The sequence below is a fragment of the Delphinapterus leucas genome, chromosome 18 (assembly GCF_059928025.1).
Source record: "Delphinapterus leucas isolate spDelLeu-1000000601 "Yukka" chromosome 18, BTC_Dleu_Yukka2, whole genome shotgun sequence".
Taxonomy (NCBI): Eukaryota; Metazoa; Chordata; class Mammalia; order Artiodactyla; family Monodontidae; genus Delphinapterus; species Delphinapterus leucas.
The window spans coordinates 59,930,315-59,951,982 of NC_143146.1; the positions used below are offsets into that span (position 1 = coordinate 59,930,315).

The 21,668-nt window shown below is 36.8% G+C and overlaps 1 protein-coding gene across 5 annotated transcripts in view; it reads right to left on the reverse strand.

The window, feature by feature from the left end:
* Nucleotides 1–592: 592 nt before the first annotated feature.
* SUCLA2 (succinate-CoA ligase ADP-forming subunit beta) overlaps nucleotides 593–21,668 on the reverse strand; it is a 48,543-nt gene continuing 27,467 nt past the window's right edge. For 3 of the 5 annotated variants that reach the window (XR_016388695.1, XR_016388696.1, XR_016388697.1), the window contains 7 exons: nucleotides 18,808–18,946; nucleotides 12,263–12,424; nucleotides 12,026–12,168; nucleotides 7,235–7,355; nucleotides 6,418–6,506; nucleotides 2,541–3,097; nucleotides 593–1,828 (listed from right to left, as the gene is read on the reverse strand). Coding sequence is in view for 2 of the 5 variants with exons in the window: in XM_089899564.1 (XP_089755690.1) it covers nucleotides 1,754–1,828; nucleotides 3,543–3,620; nucleotides 6,418–6,506; nucleotides 7,235–7,355; nucleotides 12,026–12,168; nucleotides 12,263–12,424; nucleotides 18,808–18,946 (807 nt within the window). In the remaining 3 variants the exon portion in view is untranslated. Of the gene's footprint in view, nucleotides 1,829–2,540; nucleotides 3,098–3,542; nucleotides 3,621–6,417; nucleotides 6,507–7,234; nucleotides 7,356–12,025; nucleotides 12,169–12,262; nucleotides 12,425–18,807; nucleotides 18,947–21,668 lie in introns of all 5 variants that reach the window. The other 2 variants (XM_089899564.1, XM_022574838.2) reach the window with 2 other exon arrangements.

A 21,668-nucleotide genomic window follows, 5' to 3' on the forward strand; every position in this document is an offset into this window, starting at 1 on the left:
GATAACTAGAACACTGGCATTACATCCTCTCTGAAATACCAAGCATTGTCTTTAATTCCTGACTAGACCCAACCAATACAAATGCCAATATCTTCTGAGCTAATCACTGGCTGGCATTCTTTGGAATGATTTTTTTTTTAATTAAAAGGTAAAGACTTGGACTTTTAATTATAACTTTATCACAATTTTAAATGGTTTAATGGCTCTGATTTAGTCTTTTAATGTATAGGCAGAGAAGACAGACCAATATATAATCATATGATATACATATAGTTGGTTTCAATATATATATATTTCATGTGTTCTCTATATAATTTCCCTCCCTCTCTCTCTTTGCCTCTGTCTCCCTCTCCCCTCTAAATAATTCTAGTGAAGACGAGAAAGGAGCTTGAGGAAACTGAGGTACAGTGAAATTTAGAAACTTGCCCAACTTATATAGTTAGTAAGTAGTGGAGCCAAGATTCAAACCAGATTCACTTTCAAATTCTGCGCTCATAATCATGCTATGCGGCCTCTCATTGTGTGTGTGTGTGTGTGTGTGTGTGTGTGTGTGTGTGTGTGTTGAGAGAGAGAGAGAGGGAGGGAGACAGCGGGAGAGAGAGAGAGATCACGTTTTAAGAAATAGGTGTAAGTTCTCAAATTCACCAGTATGTTTACATACATAGTCTACTGCTTGGCTGGTATTTCCTTCCATGGTACTTACACTGTTATTATCACATGGTCTGAACATTGTTAATAGTTAAATATCAACTGTTCTATGCAATGAAGAAAAGATGGACATGTACATATATACATACACACACACACACACACATACACAAATTGGGACACAAAAGACAATGTGGACTTTTTCGAGAAGGTACCAGATGGCACACACGTAAACAGTAGAATTCAACTGAAATATCTGTAGATCACTTTATAATATGTAATATCATGCCCCAGTACATGATCTACAAATCAGTTCCTGAGAGGTGTTTAGTGCAATGATAAACACATCACCTTCACTGTGTTTACTTAAGAAAAAAAAACATTAATGCAAATCACATTGGGAGATTTTTTATTAATTTAAATTGACATTGTTAATTTTGTCTGCCAAGTCCTTAGTAAATATATCCTTACATGATACAAACCTACAGGTTCTTCTCAATACCACAAGATCATGAGGACTTGCAGATATCAATGTTCTGTAATGATTAAAACAATGCTCAAATAATTCACAAGTTACTTTCCTGAAATACTTAAAAGAATATTCTGGGGAGTGTTTGAAAGGTCTGTTTATAAATAGTGACTGATATATTTAGTTAGGTATTTGGTGTTGAAGATAGACACTTCTTATATAAACATTGTTTTAATACACTGCTCTACTAATGAAACTAGTTATTAGATATAATACATTTCTGACACTAAAGAATAAAGCTTTGTCTTCATATTTATTTCATTCATAAGACTCTTATCAATGAAGAATGCTGTACCCAACAATAATAAACTGGCATATTGCAAGTGACATTCTGTAAAACTGAGAAAGAAAGCTGCAACAAAACAAACTAGATAACTGCATTACACATACTTTATACAAACAGCCCATTCTGTACAGAATTAAATGCAGACCAAATGCTTTTAAAAGTTTTTGTGCCTAGACGGTAATTACAATCTTCACACACTAAAGAGAAAAGGAACAATAATAATACAGAACTCAGTATTTTTAACAATTATAACACATTTAACATCTTCAGCCAACCACTGGGTTCTCAAATCAGATTGGCAACTGAAATTTCACATCCACCTGGGCTTGCTTGGCTAAGGTCACTATCTCAGAGAGCTTTACAACCTGAAAGGAAAAAAACAAGCTTTGTCTCTATTTTCATAAAAACACAGAATCAGAACGATTGGTCAATGTAAAATTAATTGCATGTTCAGTCTTTTTCATTTAAAATATCTGGGCTATTCTGACATTGTTATAAATCACTTCACAGTCTTATAAGCATTTGCCACTCTTGAAGGATAGTCAAATCTAACACTGTTCACAACCCACACCATAACCCACACTGGATTTTATTCATATATATAATATCAGAGGTATTAAATTGATACATATCTGATATATGTATATATCTCTTCATCATTGCCTAAATTTTATCTATATTTTTTTCCTTTTTTTAAAATTATAGTTGATTTACAAGTTGTGTTAGTTTCAGGTGTACAGCAAAGTGATTCTGTATTTTATTTATATATATATATATATATATATATATATTCACTTTTATATATAGATTCTTTTCCCTTATAGATATTGAATATAGTTCCCTGTGCCATACAGTAGGTCCTTGTTGGTTATTTTTTTATATATGGTAGTTTGTATCCATTAATCCCAAACTCCTAATTTATCCCTCCCCAACTCCCTTTCCCCTTTGGTAACCCTAAGTTTGTTTTCTACGTCTGTGAGTCTGTTTCTGTTTTGTAAATAAGTTCATTTGTGTCATATTTTAGATTCCACATATAAGTGATATCATATGGTATTTGTCTTTCTCTTTCTGACTTACTTCACTTAGAATGATGATCTCTAGGTCCATCCATGTTGTTGCAAATGGCATTATTTCATTCTTTTTTATGGCTGAGTAGTATTCAATTGCATATATATACTACATCTTCTTTATCCACTCATCTGTTGATAGACATTTAGGCTGCTTCCATGTCTTGGCTATTGTAAATAATGCTGCTATGACCATAGGGGTGCATGTATCTTTTCCAATTATGGTTTTCTCCAGATATATGCCCAGGAGTGGGATTGCTGGATCATATGGTAGTTCTGTTTTTAGTTTTTTGAGGAACCGCCATACTGTTCTCCATAGTGGCTGCACCAATTTACATTCCCACCAACAGTGTAGGAGGGTTCCCTTCTCTCCACACCCTCTCCAGCATTTGTTATTTGTAGACTAAAATACAGACTGGCCATTCTGACCAGTGTGAGGTGATAACTCACTGTAGTTTTTATTTGCATTTCTCTAATAATTAGTGATGTTGAGCATTTTTTCATGTGCCTGTTGGCCATCTGTATGTCTTCTTTGGAGAAATGTCTATTTAGATCTTCTGCCTTTATCTTTAAAGATAGAAACAGTGACTGTCTTAGCTGGATACTACAGAACGCAAAGCACATCTAAATAAAAGCGATTCCCTAGTGGTCCAGTGGTTAGGACTCGGCGCTTTCACTGCCAGGCCCCAGTTTAATCTCCAGTTGGGGAACTAAAATCCCGCAAGCCTCACAGTGCGGCCATAAATAAATAAATAAATCTTTTAAGAAATGTAAATAATCTTAACTTACAATGTTGGGATAGGAGCTTGGGTTTAGGAGTTAGTATTTTACTTTCTGTCAGTAAGTTAACAATTATCAAGCTGAATTCCAATGCTCTCTCTATAATCTGTCTGGGGATATCCAGCTGGTACCATACAACATATACAAATTAAACATATCTAAAACCAAACAACAGATTTAGCTTCTCTCCTCCCCAGCAGGGTAGTTAAGAGAAGGTTTTAAAGTTAGACACCTTGAGTTCAGATCCCACTCTGATGCTTACGATACATGATCCTGAATAAGTTAATTTCTCTAGCCTCTGTTTCTTCATCTATAAAAATGGAGATTATTTCACCAAACTTGTATTAAATAATACGTGAAGAAAAAAAAAGGCTTAGCATTGCATGCACAATAAATTATAAATGGTAGCAGTTGCTAATATTCGTATTATTAATATTGTCATGACTTCCATAACCTCCTACTCAGTAGAAAAGGACTACAGACACAACGAAAATCAACTGTTCACTTTTATCTTTCATGGTCTATTTGATCAAGCTCCTATTGATTCTTCTCCCTTCTCTCCATGTCCACAAAGCTTTTCTTAATTCAGGCTCTCACTGCAAACAAGCATGTTTTCAGAGAAAAGTTCTAACCTATCCATTACCTTCACCTCACATCTAATTATTACATTAGCCAGACTCCTACTGTCCCTCACTCTTCCCTTCAACAATTGACTCCACATCTCAAAGTCAAAACAGGCTTTCTGAAACACTTTCTCATTCCCTTGCTCAAAATCTTAATTTAAACTCAAGACTGAGTGTAAATTCCTCTGTCTCTAAAGTGCAGTTGAATTTTATTTACTAGCTAAGTTTTTTCCCAAAGTATGTCCTAAAGAAGGAAATAAGACCTTTATTATGCTTATGAAAAGATATCACATTAACAAAGCAAATCTCAAAAGGCTAGTTACTGATTAAACCATATAGCCCCAAAGAGTATTCTGTGAAATGTCTATAAACATAGGTGGGAAAGAATCAGAAGTTCTCATTTAAAAACATCTCTGTATCTACTAGGGAGTGTGCACCAAGATATAGTGTAAGGTAAAAGAAATGAGGTAAAATACATGTTACCACCATATAATGTGGGAAAGTGGAGAGATATATGTATACATACATCTATATGTATACACATACATTATTTGCTTGTGTTTTTAAAAAAGTGAAAAGACGAACAAAAAAATCCTAAGAAAACCAAAAAACTGGTTACCTATGGGGAAGGAACAAACAGGAATAGGTATAAAGCCTAGATTCTCTAAGAATACCTTGTTTTACAGTTTGACTTTGGAAATATTATAACAAAAAAAATTTTAAGCAATTCCTTTAAAATAAATAAATGAAGCTAACCATGCATCAAAGGTGGGATAAAACAGAGAACCGTTTCATGTGAATTTTAAAATCCAGCAAATTATGGGAAATACTTCAAAGGACAAAAAGAACTGCACATACAAGTCTTGAACTACTTTCAGTAGTCATATTGTTGGTATTATTATTCTAAAACTGTCATGTCTGTATTGAGGGACAAAGCAAAGGAATATTTATGTTACTACAGAATGGGAAAAAAGAGAAACAGATATCAGATAAGAAAAAAAAACTGTACCTTGGATTTGCATTGGAAATATTGGAAGTTATGTACTCATGTATTTATCTCTTTAAAAAATACATATTTTCCTAGATTTGCCACTTAAAAATATCTAGAAACAATGAACAACCCAATAGTTGTAAGCACCCTTAAAGCTTAAATTGTGCTGTCTAAACACCATCTGGCTGATTCCAGGTCTGCAGCAAGAAATGTAAAGATGAGCCGGAAAAATCTCATCATATCAGAAAGCATATCACAGGGCATGTAGGAAGGACTCAGGAGTCAACTTGAAGAGGTTCCCACTGACCAAAGATGAGACAATCTATGCATCAATAAAAATAACTAAAATGGACTGAACCACATCAAATATATTTAAATCCATGAGTTCAAAATAGCATGTGCATACATGCGTGCATGCAACACACAACACACACGCCTAAAAACAAAAACTAAGAAACAAAAAAGCCTGGGTCACTTTAGTAGGCCATAATGGAACAAACCCATTATTTTGAAAACTGATCAATAAAACCAAAGAATTAAGTAAGTATCCTGCTTTTTCTATGAAAAATGTACTTCACGCCAACAAATAGTTGATACAAGAAAGTTACGCTTTTTATAAGTATGCCAAATAATAAATAATCACAGTTAGAAAATCACCACTTTGCATAAACAAAATATTGGATCTAAGTTATGAATGTCAATGACTGCTAGTATTACAAAAAGAGAAGTTACCTGACATTTATATACCTCCTTATGGAATTACACAAAATCAACCATAAAATATTCTTGCTCCCCACTCTTCAAAATCAAATACATATATGATCAAACCTATAGATTGAACTACCAGTTCACAGGAAATACAGGAGCAGAGGAACATGTTAAATGACACCCCATGAATACAATAATTAAAATCCAGACTACAGGAAACACTACAAGACCATCAGCCTGGTTTTTTCAACAAATAAAGTTAAGAATAAAAAAAGAGGCAAGGGAGAATCTATAAAAAGAAATTTAGTGATATATTAACCAACTGCAAGCATAGACTTATTTTGATCCTAATTCTAACAAAGAACCTAGGCAAAAAATATTTAAGAGAATCAGGGAAATTTCAACACTGACTCAATTCTTTTTTTATAAAACATAAACATAATACCACTATCCCATCTGAAACAAGCAATAATAATCCCTTTATATCATCAATACCTTTATCTTTTACAGATACATGATGATAAGTATGAAATAATATAATGTCTGGGATTTGCTTCAAAATAATCATGGGCAGGGAAGGAAGTAGGTAAGAATAAGATGAGACAAGACTGAGCATGAACTGGTAATTGTTTAAGATGGGTGATAGGTATATGGGGTTCAATACTCCTAGTGTTTAGCTGAAACACTCATTATTAGCAATATTAGCTGGCTCATTTTAGAATCTAAATGTTTATAAATCTTTCATACACTGCAAATTTATCCTCAGATCAACATAACCTGTTTACCATTTTAGCAGCTTCATCCAAGTCATCACAAGCAAGAATTTTAAGTCCACTGTCCGCTATCAGTGCCTTAGCATCATCAACTCGTGTACCTGGAAATGATTTATGCAAATACAGACATTTTAAATACCTACACAAAATCATTTAAAATGTTTGTCACAATATACATTTACAAATATGAAATTTCAACTAACTTTGGTCATTTAATACAAATGCTTCTAAACCAAATACTATAAAAACCTGGAGTTACCTTGTGAAATACTTTGCCTTATCACATTAATGGTAATTCAGACAAGTCAGAATTCAAGATACATACAACAAATAAATAATGTATCAACTTATAGCAAGCAAAACTATGAACAATTTTGCTCCAATGTTAGAATTTTTTAACCCACGTTTTAAAAATTCCCTACTATACTCTCATTTTAAAAATATAGCTATTGGGACAAAGTGAGAGGGTGGCATGGACATATATACATTACCAAATGTATAAAAGATAGCTAGTGGGAAGCAGACACATAGCACAGGGAGATCAGCTCGGTGCTTTGTGACCACCTAGAGGGGTGGGATTGGGAGGGTGGGAGGGAGATGCAAGAAGGAGGGGATATGGGGATATATGTATTTGTATAGATGATTCACTTCGTGATAGAGCAGAAACTGACACACCATCGTAAAGCAGTTATACTCCAATAAAGATGTTAAAAAAAAAATACAGCTATTTAAAACTAAATTTAAAACTAAATGAACCAAACCCCTTGGAATTATGAACTTTTAAGCAATGAGAGTTCACAGAACAACTGCAAGATCCTTTTACGCTTACCTTGTAACCGTACCACAATAGGTATTTTAATTTCCAAATCCTTTACTGCCATGACTATACCCTGTGCAATAACATCACACCGCATGATTCCTCCAAAGATGTTGACCAGAATAGACAGTACCTGCCAATAAAATGTTTTAGATTAAAATATTAAAGGAATGACTGCTTTTCCTTCCTTCCCAAGAAAACACTAGTATCTGTGCCTTATGATAAAAGTTAATTTCATGGGAACATTTTCAGACCAAACAGCCATACGCTCTGCATGCAGCTCTCATCACTGAAGTGTGTGCAGTCCACCACCCAGCAAAACTTATTTCCCCTCCTTGGGTAATTTCAACACCTGGCTCACAGTCTCTTCTCTCCTGTCACATATTAACAAGACCTCCTGATTCCATTTACTTGTTTCCTATTAAGCATAGTCATTACCAACATTACTAACCCAGACCATGTTGTAAGACAACATCATATGCAAGATCTCCAATTTAGTCCTCATTAACTATCATCTCTTCATTTTTCCCCATCAACTCTACCAACTTTTCACACAAACCAGGCCCTCAAAATTACTCAACATCTGTATGGACACTCCTGGCTACACATCACATCCAAACCTCAGGGCCTATTTGGGTTGGCATTCTTTCATCATCACACCAATAGTCTGAATCGCTGTTCTTCTATCCTTTAGAAAAAACCTTATTTGTTTTTTAAAAAGAGGCTTAGTTTATTCAGCTACACTAGAACTTCTCAACCAGTGAGATAGAAATGGGTTATAGACACACCAAGATATTGTTCCCCTCACCCCTTAGAGCAGGGGTCCCCAAGCCCCGGGCCACGGACCGGTAGCGGTCCATGGCCTCTTAGGAACTGGGCCGCACAGCAAGAGGTGAGCGGCGGGTGAGGGAGCGAAGCTTCATCTGCCGCTCCCCATTGCTCCCCCACCGCTCCCCATCGCTCCCCACAGCTCCCCATCGCTTCCCACCGCTCCCCATTGCTCACATTACCGCCTGAACCATCCCCCACCCCCACCCCGTCCGTGGAAGAACGGTCTTCCACGAAACTGGTCCCTGGTGCCAAAAAGATTGGGGACCGCTGCCTTAGAGCAATTAGGAAGGTTCTGGGACGGCTAGCACCTTGAGCCAGTGGCCTCTGACAACAAGCAACCTTCCCCATGTACCTCCCATGCCCCACTGAAATGTTACTTTCTGTGAATGCCATGACAGGAAAAAAGTTGAGACACACTGAGTTATACTAAGGATTCCTTATCTTTACCACTATTATTTCTATACTTCAAGAAATAAAGGTCTAGAATTCATAATGGAATAGAATTCACAGTGGACTCTGGCACCCTCCCATCTCACCCCCTCCCGCCGCATTTGGGATAGCTACAGTACGCGCCACAGGCATCATCTAGCACTTGAGCCTCAAAGTGACTGGAGCTCTACCATGTCACTTTTACCTCCAGTCCATATCAACTGATTACTACCAAGGACAAATCCTTGACCTGACGAGAATGAATGTCTCTACAATATCAAATGTCTAAATCCCACTCTTGCTCAACCTCCTCTCCTTCCACTTAACGCCTTTCATCTCTATCAAATCCAATCTTTTAAAGTCTCTAGTCCCTCAACCCCTTCCTAATCAACCAGTCTATCAGCTCTCCCCCAATCTGGCGTGCTTCACTATAGAGCCCAGAAGCCACAGCTGAGCAAATCAATGACACTGTCGTGGGCACACTCAGCTTCCTCATAGCCACTCCTCTCTCATACCCAGTCTACCTGCGTCCCCATTCAAATAATGCATGATTCCAGCCTATCAGTTTATCCATTCCAACTTCAAGAAAAGCAAAAGAGTGGGAAAAAACAAAACCAAACACCAAACCTGTGAAACATGAGCATAACCTGAAGAGCAGTATCAGCAATAGTTTGACTCATACCTTTCAACTTTCTTCATGAGCCTCCTATCCCACTTCAAACTCTCTAACTTCTAGCATATGATCTTCCTTTTCCAGTAATACCTTAAGGAGTAACCTCCTCTCCAAAACTAACCTCATCACTAATTACTGTACTGTGTCTCCTCCAGGTCTCCACTCCTTTAGCTATATTCACTCTCTTCTTTATCTTCAAATCTCTTCTCCAGCTAGAAATAACCCATCTTCTTGGTCGTCTACACAAACACGCATACGCTGCACAGCTCTTCTCAAGCCGACCTCCACTCAACTGAGAGCACTACGTACTTCTGTGCCTCCTCAGACCCCACCGCCGAAAGAGTAACTCTCCTGTATGACTCCACACCCTCAATTCCCAATCACAACTCAACCCACTGCAGCCTGGCCTCTGTCCCCCTCTCCTCTCTTTCAGCATCTAACACTACTGCCCATTCCCTTACTTCCCAGAACTCTTCACCCTGGCCTTTGATGTCACCACTCTCTCCTGATCTGCAACCATCTCTGTCAGTTTGTTCTCTCCCTCTTTTATTGGGTCTTCCTTCCTTATTCAATCCTTCAGCACTGGGTGGGAGGAGCCAGGCTCCATTCTTGGTTTCCTCAAATCACTTGCATGAGTCATATCACCAACGCCTAACACTTCAACTTTTCTCAATATACTGAGGACTCTCAAATACACATCTGACCATTATAGGAAGAATATCTTTACAACTATCTACCAGGTATAATTACCACAGGGCAAACTTAACACATTCATTCAAAAATACCAAATTTCTTTACTTTGCCTCTGACAGCACAAAAGATATCACCAACCAATGATTCTCTGCAGCCAGAAGTCCTAACCAATCCCTCACCATGCCACGCCCAAAAAGGAAAAAAATGAACTTAAGGATTCTATCTCAGCAGTGTAGGTTTCATTGCTTTATTCTTACTGACACTGCCTTTGTTATGGACCTCTTCATCCTTCCCAACAAGCAGGTATAATAACCAAATTGATCTCTCCTGCCAGTGTCTCCCTATTCCCCATTTCACCCTTTACTAGCAGAATTACCTTCTTTTTTAAAAATAAAAAAACAAAAAGGTAAGGAGTTGATATATGTATTTGTAAATGTGCTGGGGTAGAAGTATTAAATTCAAAACTCCTTAGCTATAGATACAGGGATCTTCACAACTTGGGTCTCAATTTGCCAACATTACTTCTTATCATTCATCCCAATAATGCTATATCTTTATGCATAAGCATCTTACCAATCCATGAACACAGTGGCCCTCTCTGGACCCCATGCCTCTGCACATTTCCTTCCCCTTGCCCAACTCATTCAATTCTCAACACAGTTCAAGGTATCTTGATCCCTACCAATGACAAATTCTCAGTCTAAATTCAGTAAGACTAGTTACATGAAGGCCATTATCTTATTTCCATAAGCCTTAAAAAACCCACATTGGGGCTTCCCTGGTGGCGCAGTGGTTGAGGGTCCACCTGCCGATGCAGGGGACGCAGGTTCGTGTCCCAGTCCGGGAGGATCCCACATGCCGTGGAGTGGCTGGGCCCATGGGCCGTGGCCGCTGGGCCTGCGTGTCCGGAGCCTGTGCTCCGCGGCGGGAGGGGCCACAGCGGTGAGAGGCCCACGTACCGCAAAAAAAAAAAAAAAAAAAAAAAAAAAACCCACATTGGTCACACAGTAGATCTATTCCTTAAAAAAAATATCTGATGAATGATAATATGTCTGTTTCTTGGATCACAATGCTTCACATCTCTTGTATTCTGATAATCATTTATAAATTCGTAATTATAAATTATAGCATATCTATAATATGACAGATTATGCAAACATTACAATGAGTGTTTTAGAATAATACTTTACACAAAAAGTGCTCAAGAGATGTTAGCAAAAAAAGACTCAAAATGTGTGTATTGAAAGATATATATATGAATGGGTGAAATATATGGCATGTGAATTATATCTTTTTTTTTTTTTTGGAAGCCAGGTTTTTGGGGGTTTTTTTGGTTTTATTTATTTTACTCATTTATTTTTCGCTGCACTGGGTCTTCGTTGCTGCATGTGGGCTTTCTCTAGTTGCGGTGAGCGGGGGCTACTCTTCCTTGTGGTGCACAGGCTTCTCCTTGCGGTGGCTTCTCTTGTTGCAGAGCATGGGCTCTAGGTGCACAGGCTTCAGTAGTTGTGGCACATGGGCTCAGTAGTTGTGGCGTGCGGGCTCTAGAGCGCAGGCTCAGTAGTTGTGGCACATGGGCTTGGTTGCTCCGCAGCACGTGGGATCTTCCCGGATAAGGGCTTGAACCCGTGCCCCCTGCATTGGCAGGCAGATTCTTAACCACTGCGCCACCAGGGAAGCCCCATGAATTATGTCTTAATAAAGCTGTTTCTAGAATGATACATATGCAATGTGTATGAGTGTATGTGTGAAATACATAAGCATTAACAAGTCTTAAAGAAAATAAATCAAATCAATAGTAACAAAAGCTATGTCTGGATAGAATTAAAGATGATTTTTATTTTCTTTTTAGCTTTACAGACTTTCCAGATTGCTGGCTTTTTTAGTCAACTAACAGCTCCAAAATTTTTTCTATAGTATTGGGTTCTCATGCCAAATCATTACCGTTTATAGTATTATCTAATACCATCCAGTATTTCTTCACCTTGTTTTCTAAATCACAATGGGAAAGTTTATCTTTCTTTCTTGCTAACTTTTATTTTATTGATTTCAGCAAATTTTTCCAAACTATTGAGGACTTTTGAACTTTAACACTCAACTACTATAATGACCACATTTACTAATTAATCAAGTTACTTCTCTCCATTCAAATTCTAAAACATAAGTTCTGCCCCTACCTTTTTATCTGAAGTGATAAGTTTAAATGCTTCTGTTACTTGATGGACTGTGGCACCACCACCAACATCAAGAAAGTTGGCTGGAGTCCCTCCATGAAGCTTTATTATATCCATTGTGGCCATTGCCAAACCAGCACCATTTACTATCAAGAAGGGAAAATGATTTGTATAAGCAACAAACAAAGAAAATAAATTAAGCTTAGCCAATCCAACTCTTAACATAAAAACAGGTGGTACCTAGACAGCCTATATTTCCATCTAGGCCAATGTAGTTGAGATCTGCCTTAGCTGCATCTTTGTCCCTTTCATCTTCCTGGGTCCAGTCCTGTAGGTCAAAGATTTTCTTCTGGCGATAAGCTGAATTAGAATCAAAATTGATCTTTGCATCCATACATAGCACTTTGAAGGAAAAAAATAAAGTGATGTTAATTTCAAGATAGACACAATAAACTATACAGTAATCAAATATTTTTGACTTCAGAAGAAAAACACATTTTGTTACTTACTGAAAGTATTTCAATTTATCTTCACAATTAATTCAAACTGTTTCTTGAAAAAGAATACGTGAAAATTAAAACTGCCCCATCAAAGTTACTGGTTCTACACCTATCCTAAGCAACAGATAAAGAAGGGGGAAAAAAACCCTCAAAAGCATTTAATTTTCTTTTTAATTACCAAGAATTAACTGTCCATGCTCCTAGCTAACTCCTTTGCTTGGGCCCAGGGTCTCAACTCAAGGGGATTGTTCTGCTAATTCTGTCTTTCTTGCACTGTAAATTCCACCCCACCCCACTTTTCTATTGGCTAAATCAAACTGACTTTTAAAAATGCTGTTCTTTCCCCCACCTCAATAAAAAGAAAGAAAAAACTCTTTACTCCCTACCTCCCCCCACCCCCTTCCTCTCCTCTTTCTATGCAACATAACTCACGGAAAGAGTTGTCTCTTTAAACCTGGGGTCAGCAAACTATGGCCTATGGGCCAGATTCAGCCTGTGCTGGGTTTTTTATGGCCTGTGAGCCTACAAAGGGTTTTATATTTTTAACATGTTATGAAGAAGAAAGAAGAAAGAAAGGGTAAAGGAAGGAGAAGAACAAGTAGAGAAACAGCAGTAACTGAGACTACATCTGCCAAGCCCTGCTTAAAAAACTCCCTATACCAGTACAAGTTTTTCTCCTGCCATTCTCTCTTAAATCCACTCTAATCAGGCTTTTACCTCCAGCACTCTACCAAAATGGCCCTTATGCAGGTTAATTCTCTGACTTTAGCTTTCAATATGTATTCTATCCCTTCCTTGCTCCAATGTAACTACAACTTTCTCCTTATTACTGAACAGATAGAGGCTAAAAGAACTGAGCAGTTTCAGCTGTTGCACAAAACAAGAGACAAAGTTTAGAGTCAGCCAAATTAACTATTAACAACAAAAACCAACATTCTTTCAGAGGAAGCTGACAGAATTCAGTCTCCCAAAATGTCTAGTATACAACTAGAAATTACTAGATCTGTGAAGAAACAGGAAAATGTAACCAAAAGTAAAGAGACAAAGCAGTCAAAAGAAACCAAACTCAAGATGACTCAAATTTTAAAGTATCAGAGGACTGTGAAATAGCTATTTTAAAAATGTTTAATGATTTAAGGGAAAATATGGTCATAATAAAGCACCACATAAGTAATCTCAGCAGAAAATAAAACTATGAAAGGAACCATATTGAAAATTTGGAACTAAAAAGTACAATATCTGAAATCACTGGTGAATGATAATATGTATGTTTCTTGGATTGTGATCCTTCAGATCCCTTGTATTTTGATAATCATTTATAAATTTATAGTTATAAATTGTGGCATATCTATATATGACAAATTTTACAAATATTAAAATGTTTTAGAAGAATGCTTTAGTAAATGTAAAAAGTGCTCAAGATATGTTAGCAAAAAAATCTGCATATAACTTTACAGTTGGCCCTCCATACCTGCAGTTTTGCATCCAAAGATTCAACCAACCACAGATTATGTAGTACTGTAGTACATACTTATTGAAAAAAAAAAATCTGCTTATAAGTGGACCCTCATGGTTCAAATTAGTGCCGTTCAAGAGTCAACCGTATATCTATTAAATTAATAAAATTAACATGCCATTCAAAAAACAATGAGGAATACATAGTAAAGGCATTAATCCTTAGTAGGCCTCTAAAGTATATAGACTCAAGAAGATGAAGACAGGTTCACTCAGGTGATGGTGATTCTCCAATAAAAACATACTTGGGGTGAAATACCTAGGAAGCATATTTCCTAGACCTGAGCTCTGCAACAGTCAGTAGAACCAGCCACTGACAACTCTGCTAACAGCAAGGGTATGTGTAGTATCAGTAAACAGAGCCCATACTCAATTCATAGTGTTCAAAAGAGGAAAAACTTTTAAGAAATGTACATTTTGGGTTTCTTCCCCCCTAGAAGTCACAAATGCACCAGGCCAAAATTAATTCCTTACTTGGAGATTTCTCTCAACTGATTTCAGGTCCATAGGTAAGATAATCAAGACAACTGGCATCCTGGGGAGACTAATATCAGTCCATTCTCTTTCATTCAGCTTTCACTGAGTTTCTGCCATGACCCTTGATAAAACGAAGTACATGGTTCTGAGAATATTATTGTGCCTGAGATCACTGTCCCTGGCAGTGGGAATGGCTTGAGTTTGGGGGGAGGGGTTTCTCCAAATTTGGTAATTGAGGGTCAAAGCTGTGATAAACTTATATGTATTATTAACCTTTTGTACACTTTTAGAATTCAGGCACATAAGAGATCTGAAATTCAAATAATATAACTTCTGAGATCACAAAGAAACTCTACCCATTCCTGTGACAGACAGTCCAAACTGCCATGGCTAAAAGAATTTTAAAACTATCTAGAATTCATAACCTCTCATTCAATCAAAATATTTACAAAATTAGAAAGAACATTCATTTCTTTGAACTTCTAACTCAGATAAGAGAATGTAACTTGGGACTTCAGTTCTCTAGGTCCTCTGGACTTTTATCACATTTGGACTTTAAATCCAGCTGTGTCTTTATGTAATCTACTATTAGAGTGTTTCAGAGTATTTTAATGCCATAATCTAATCTCACTGATGAACTTTTGAAATTCCGATAGACAACCTGACTGAACATAATGTGGTGTCAGAAACAGAAAAGAATAAATTTTCAGAATTGAGCATAACACTTTCGTAAAGCTGATACTGGTGTACTATTTTGACCCATTTTAGAAATTTCTGGGGGTAAAAATCCAAACTACCTATAGATGCTCCCATATGATAGCCAAAGGAACAATGGCTGGGATTGGAAAGGCAGCCTCAAAGTCAGAACAAGATTACCCAAACAGACAGCTAACCTCTCCGCCCTCAAGAGCTCCACATCCACCCTGATAGATCACAGGCTTGATGGTTGAGCTCAGTGGGTAAAGAAAATACTAAGGAATGTTTGGGGGGGAGGCGGCGGGATCAAATCTTCCCCACTCCTGATGCTTCCTTTCACATTCACTTAGTATAAGATCTGTCTCTCACTGTCTCTACTTAATTCTTCCCAGAGGAAAGGACGCAAATTATCTGTCTAGTTAATCTAGATATTATAAAACTAGGCATGCATAATTCTGCTCAATCCTTCTTCCTCTTGGGAGTAAGCTTCCCACAGCGAGCAACCATTTCCAACTGCTATTCCCAAGGCACAGTCTATCCCTGAAAGGCCTGCCCTGTTAAAGCCTCATATTTGAATAGATTTATTAAGTCTGTCTAATGGTATAATTTAGTTGTCGGATCCATTTTAGTTAGAACTCTGTCAGGGAAGATCAGTAATCACTGGAAGATCTCTCAGAAACCCCAATGATGGCAATGGTATGATAAGCTATTTAAGCAATTGTATTCAAATATATATATATATATATATATACATATATATATATATGTATATATATATATATATATATATACACATTTTATATTACCCTATGTTTTCAGAGCATTACTAGGAAAATAAGTCTAGAGTCTATAAGCTTTCTTCTTACAATTATTCAAACAAGTAAACCGGTACAAATTAAGAGGTATACTTCATTCTATGCAGCATATATGTTCCAAAAAAACTGTGCACAAAGGAAATAACTCCAAATTTAGTCATTCAAAATATCCTTAAAGGAATACTATGGTAATTTTCCCAAATGTATATTCTACCTTGTCATATGGTAACCTGGTACCAAAAGGAGACAAATATCTATATTTTCTATTTTTAAAAATATTACTTTTGAAACTCAGTATGAACCTTATAAATAAAACATATCAATCTGCATATGTTTATAACTACATAGTCTGCATTGGTCTAAAGCCTCCATTCAAAATATATAAAGAAAGTACTGTGAGAAATGTAGATCTGCTAACAGAGCCTGAGCTTGAACTCATCTGTAAAATAAAGCCTTCTCTTTTCCATTCCCACTGCCTTTGTTACCTCCTGCTTGGACTACTGCTACAGCTTCCTAACCTAAAAGATATACCTTATTGCTAATCTCTTCCTACTCCAATAATGCTGATATACTACTCTCTACCCAAAATATCCCTGTCATACAACTGTGTCATATGTAAGAGCACAAATTCTGCAGTTGACTGTTTAGATTCACCGCCCAGTTCTACCACTAGCCATGTGTCCCTGGGCAAGTCACTTAACCTCTTGGTAACTCAGTTTCCTAACCTATAAAATAAGGATAGTAATAGTATCTACCTCACAGAACTGCTATAAACATTTAATGAACTATAGGGGTCCATATCTGAAAAGTTCTTACAATAGTGCCTAGCATATAGTATTTGCTATGTTTTCGTTAAATAGAGGGAACATATTTTTTTAAATAAACTTTACTATAGGAAACCAAAGTATACTTAGAATACTTAGAAAACAAATACAACAATAGAATTAAAATCTTCAAATGAAGAACAAAATCAACAGTCTCTGTATACCGCAATAAACAGTAAGAAAATACAATGGCAGAAAAGATCCCAATCATAATAGCAACAAAAATATACTTCTACAAATAAATCTAAAAAGAAATATAATACCTACCCAAAGAAAATAAGTCTTATTTAAAAAAGTATAAATCAAGACTTACATAAATGGAAAAATAGGTATTTCTAGTTGGAAAAACTGATTACTAGGAAGATGTTAATTTTTCCCCAACAATTTATAGGATGAATACAATTCCAATAAAATTTCAGTATGGGGCTTCCCTGGTGGCGCAGTGGTTGAGAGTCCACCTGCTGATACAGGGGACACGGGTTCATGCCCCGGTCCGGGAAGATCCCACATGCTGCGGAGCGGCTGGGCCTGTGAGCCATGGCCGCTGAGCTTGCGCGTCCGGAGCCTGTGCTCCGTAACGGGAGAGGCCACAACAGTGACAGGCCCGCGCCGCGTACAGCAAAAAAAAAAAAAAAAAAAATTCCAGAATGATCGGTTTTGAAACCTGACAAAAGGATTCTAAAGGTTGCCTAGCAATAGGAGTTAGTAATTTGACATCCAAGTACCAAATGCAGGACCAAAGGCTTCAAGGAGTTTGAGAACCCCTAAACTGCATGAAAAACAGTGCATATGCACATGCGCACATGGGAACACTGGTGCAGACTCCTTGGGGAGGGTTACTCGCTTTCATGCAATTTTCACTGCATTTCTTAAAATTTGTCCTTGACCCACAAAGGATTAAGTAATGCCAATCTAAAAGAATAAATAGGTAAGAACTGCCTTCCTTAAAAAAAAATATCGGCTTCATACAGATAATTCTCCTTCACTGGACATTGCATTTTTAAAATGTGCATCAGCCCTCACTCTTTAAAAAAATTTAATTATTTTTAGTTTTATAAACTACCTCTACAATCACAAGAAAATTTACTCATTTTTCTTTATACAACCATATAAATGACCAGCTAAAAATTGACTTCTATAATAATGAATATAACTAATTAGAAGTATAAAAGTGAAAGAGATCTACAAATGCTTAAGAAGATTAGAAATGTCCAGAGACTTGAAACAAAATCAAACAAATTACAGCAACAGAAGCAATTAATGTAAAATATCAAGAAAAATTTAGGCTACAATAAAGCAACTTATATTTTTAGAAAAACTATACATGGAAGGCATGATAATTCAAAACCTGATTTCCCTTTTAAACATACGTAAAAGAAAAGCTGTCAAAGTGACAAGCTAATCTTACTTCCCTAATATTAAATGACTCTAGCATCAGAATACACACTTTGTACAATAACAATCATGGTGTCTCTAAAGTTTGAAACCTGCGGAGACTAAAATGGCTAATTCCCCAAAACTACAACTATTTATTCACTACTGTAGTGGATACTCTAATCCATCACTGCCCAACAGAAATTTCTGCAGTGATGAAATTGTTCTTTATGTGTGCTGTCCAATACAGAGCTGTCCAATACATGGGGCTACAGAGCACTTGAAATGTAACTAGTGCAACTGAGAAATATTTTAATCTTATATCATTTCAATTAATTTTAACTGCCACATGTGACTGGTAGCTGCCATACAGTGCAGCTTTAACCCCTCTGTGCGTACGTAAATATATATTTAAGGTGTTTGTTTTAAAGGGTCTCTTTAATATTTGTTCACATTCACTCTTTTCATTATAAAATAAGCTTCTACATAGAAATGAGTTCACTTCCTTATGAGTTCAACTTCCTCAGTGAAGAATATGATAAGTGGATAAACAGACAATCAAGGTTTGATAAAAGATACTTTACCAGCTCCGTCTGAATCCTCTACCATTGGATTTATTTCTACCATGGTTGCATCATATTTCAGAAAAAGGTTGTAAAGCTTGATCATGTTTTCTGCTGCAGAATCCACAATATTGGCTGGAAATCCCATCTTCTGTGCAAGCTGAAATTAATTTGTCTCTTTATTATAGGAATGCTGTATACATCCAGTCAACATTAAATTATTACAAATAAAAAACCTTGTAGTTTATCATTTAAATAATAAACATGACTCATTTATGGTCAAACATTAATCACTAAAATAGCATCTACTATCACTAAATGGTTAAACAAAAGTTTTTATTCAAAATCCTCACAAAGCAGGTAGTATGCCCATTTTACAAAGAAAGAGATTCAGGGCTTCCCTGGTGGCGCAGTGGCTGAGAGTCTGCCTGCCGATGCAGGGGACACGGGTTCGTGCCCCGGTCCGGGAAGATCCCACATGCAGCAGAGCGGCTGGGCCCGTGAGCCATGGTCGCTGAGCCTGCGCGTCCGGAGCCTTTGCTCCACAATGGGAGGGGCCACAACAGTGAGAGGCCCACGTACCGCAAAAAAAAAAAAGAAAGAGATTCAGAGAGGTCAAATGACTTGTCATTCGCCTCAATTCCTGTTCCTGTGTTATTCCATAGCCTCCATACTACCAACTAAGCCTTATGGCCAACCTAAACTGAAAATAGAGACTTATATTTTATTAAAACTACATATAAAAGGCAGACTGATAATGCAAATGGTCCAATGGCTAAAATATTAACTCACCCTATTTTACATTTTAGGTAATTTATGAAGAGTGTCTACCAAGCAATGAAGACACATCCAGTCAAACAAGTATTATCCCATTCATTCAAAAATCTACTGAACACCTAATATATGCTAGATTCAAAAGATATACAGGTACTTAAGCTTCTAATCTAGTAGAAAAGTTTACAGTCTTGAGCAGAGATTCCTCCCTAAATATACCTGAAGAGCTTTTTTTTTCCTTTCAATATTTATTTATTTATTTTTGGCTGCGTTGGGTCTCCGTTGCTGCACATGGGCTTTCTCTAGTTGTGGCGAGCAGGGGCTACTCTTTGTTGCGGTGCACGGGCTTCTCATTGCGGTGGCTTCTCTTGTTGCGGAGCACGGGCTCTAGGCACGCGGGCTTCAGTAGTTGTGGCGCATGGGCTTAGTTGTTCTGTGGCATGTGGGATCTTCCCGGGCCAGGGATCGAAACTGTATCCCCTGCATTGGCAGGCAGATTCTTATCCACTGTGCTCTTCAGGGAAGCCCTGAAGAGCTTTTTTAAAAATGCATACACCAAGGTCTCAACCCAGAAGTTGTGGTTCACAAGTTCTATAGTGGACCAAAACTCCATAATATTTTAAAGTTGTATAAGCAATTCTGAACCACTGGTATAGAAGCCACATGTCTCTTTTTTTATCCTAACTGTTGCAGCTGATCAGGAAACCTATGGAGTAGTTTTTTCCTCTCTTCCAATTGCTATCTAAGGCTACAATACATCTGACTTTCAATAACAGAAAATATTAAATTCTTTGAAAGTGAATGTGATTCTTGCAAGAATACAAATGCAAATAATTAAATGAAAATAAAGTGGATGATCAAACTAAGAAATGTAATTTTGGGTTAAAACATTTTAAAAAAAAGAATAATGAGAAATAAAGTACCATTTCATTTAGAAAGATTTTCACTAGGTTACAATCTACTGTTTTAAATGTAAACACCTGAGAATTACAAAAGAATTCTGATCAGCCCAGTATGAAATTAGTTTGTCTAGCACTGTGCTGGGAACTATTTCTGTTCATCCATCACTCAAAAAGGTACAATCTTAGTAGATTATTCCTTCAAGTATTCTTGTAAATCAAGTGTTTTCTTTCTCATTTAAATTTAAGTCTCCAGTCATCACTCTCACATAACTACCTAATGAATCAAATCTCTGTCCCCTTTAAACATTTATACCATTCACTTGCCTAAATGACTTTCTTCATGCTTTAGCAGGGAAATCTTTTTATCAGTCAAAGTTCCTGCTCTACTGTACTTCAATACCATAAGCTTCTTTTGACAGTTTCCTAATAAGAGATGTTAATTTCATTCAAACTTTAATATTCAAACTTCTTTTTAAGATGGGTCACTCATTTTTTATATATAAGCTAAACAATTTAATAGCAGTATTACAAACATTAACAAGCAACTCTCACAGGCCATAATACTAAACTTCATGGTTAAGTTTTTCTTTTGGGGGGCTTTTTCTGGGTGGGGTGGGAATCGAATGGGAGGAAGAGGCACACAAGAAGGATGGTACAGAAAACTAGTGAAACTGTAGGCAAAATTTACCGAGTATGTACATACACTGAGAGAAAGTCCACAGCTTTAAACAGATTCTTAAAAGCGTCCATAAAACCCCCCAAAAATAAAACCACTGATCTATCGTAGGGATATATGAGACAGTGTCCCTACCATTCCATACAACTTACAGGAAATAAAGGGGGGATAGGACATGTTAAATGCCACCATGGGGATGTAAAATCCAGACTATGAAAAACAATAAAGTATAATTATCCCAGGTTCTTCAACAAAATGAAAGAAAATGGATGACGAAAGTGAGGGAAAGGAAACCTATAAACTAGAAGAAGACCTATGAGACCTATTAACCAACCACAATGAAAGAACTTATGTGGATCCCAACTCAAACTGTAAAAGAAAAAAAAAAATTGAGACAATTAGGGAATTTGAATGACTGGGTAAGTGATGACATTAAGAAGTTATAGTTAGTTTTACTAGGGATGGAATGGTATAGTGGCTATTTTAAAAGAATCCTTATCTTTTAAAGATACATAGTAAAATATTTATGA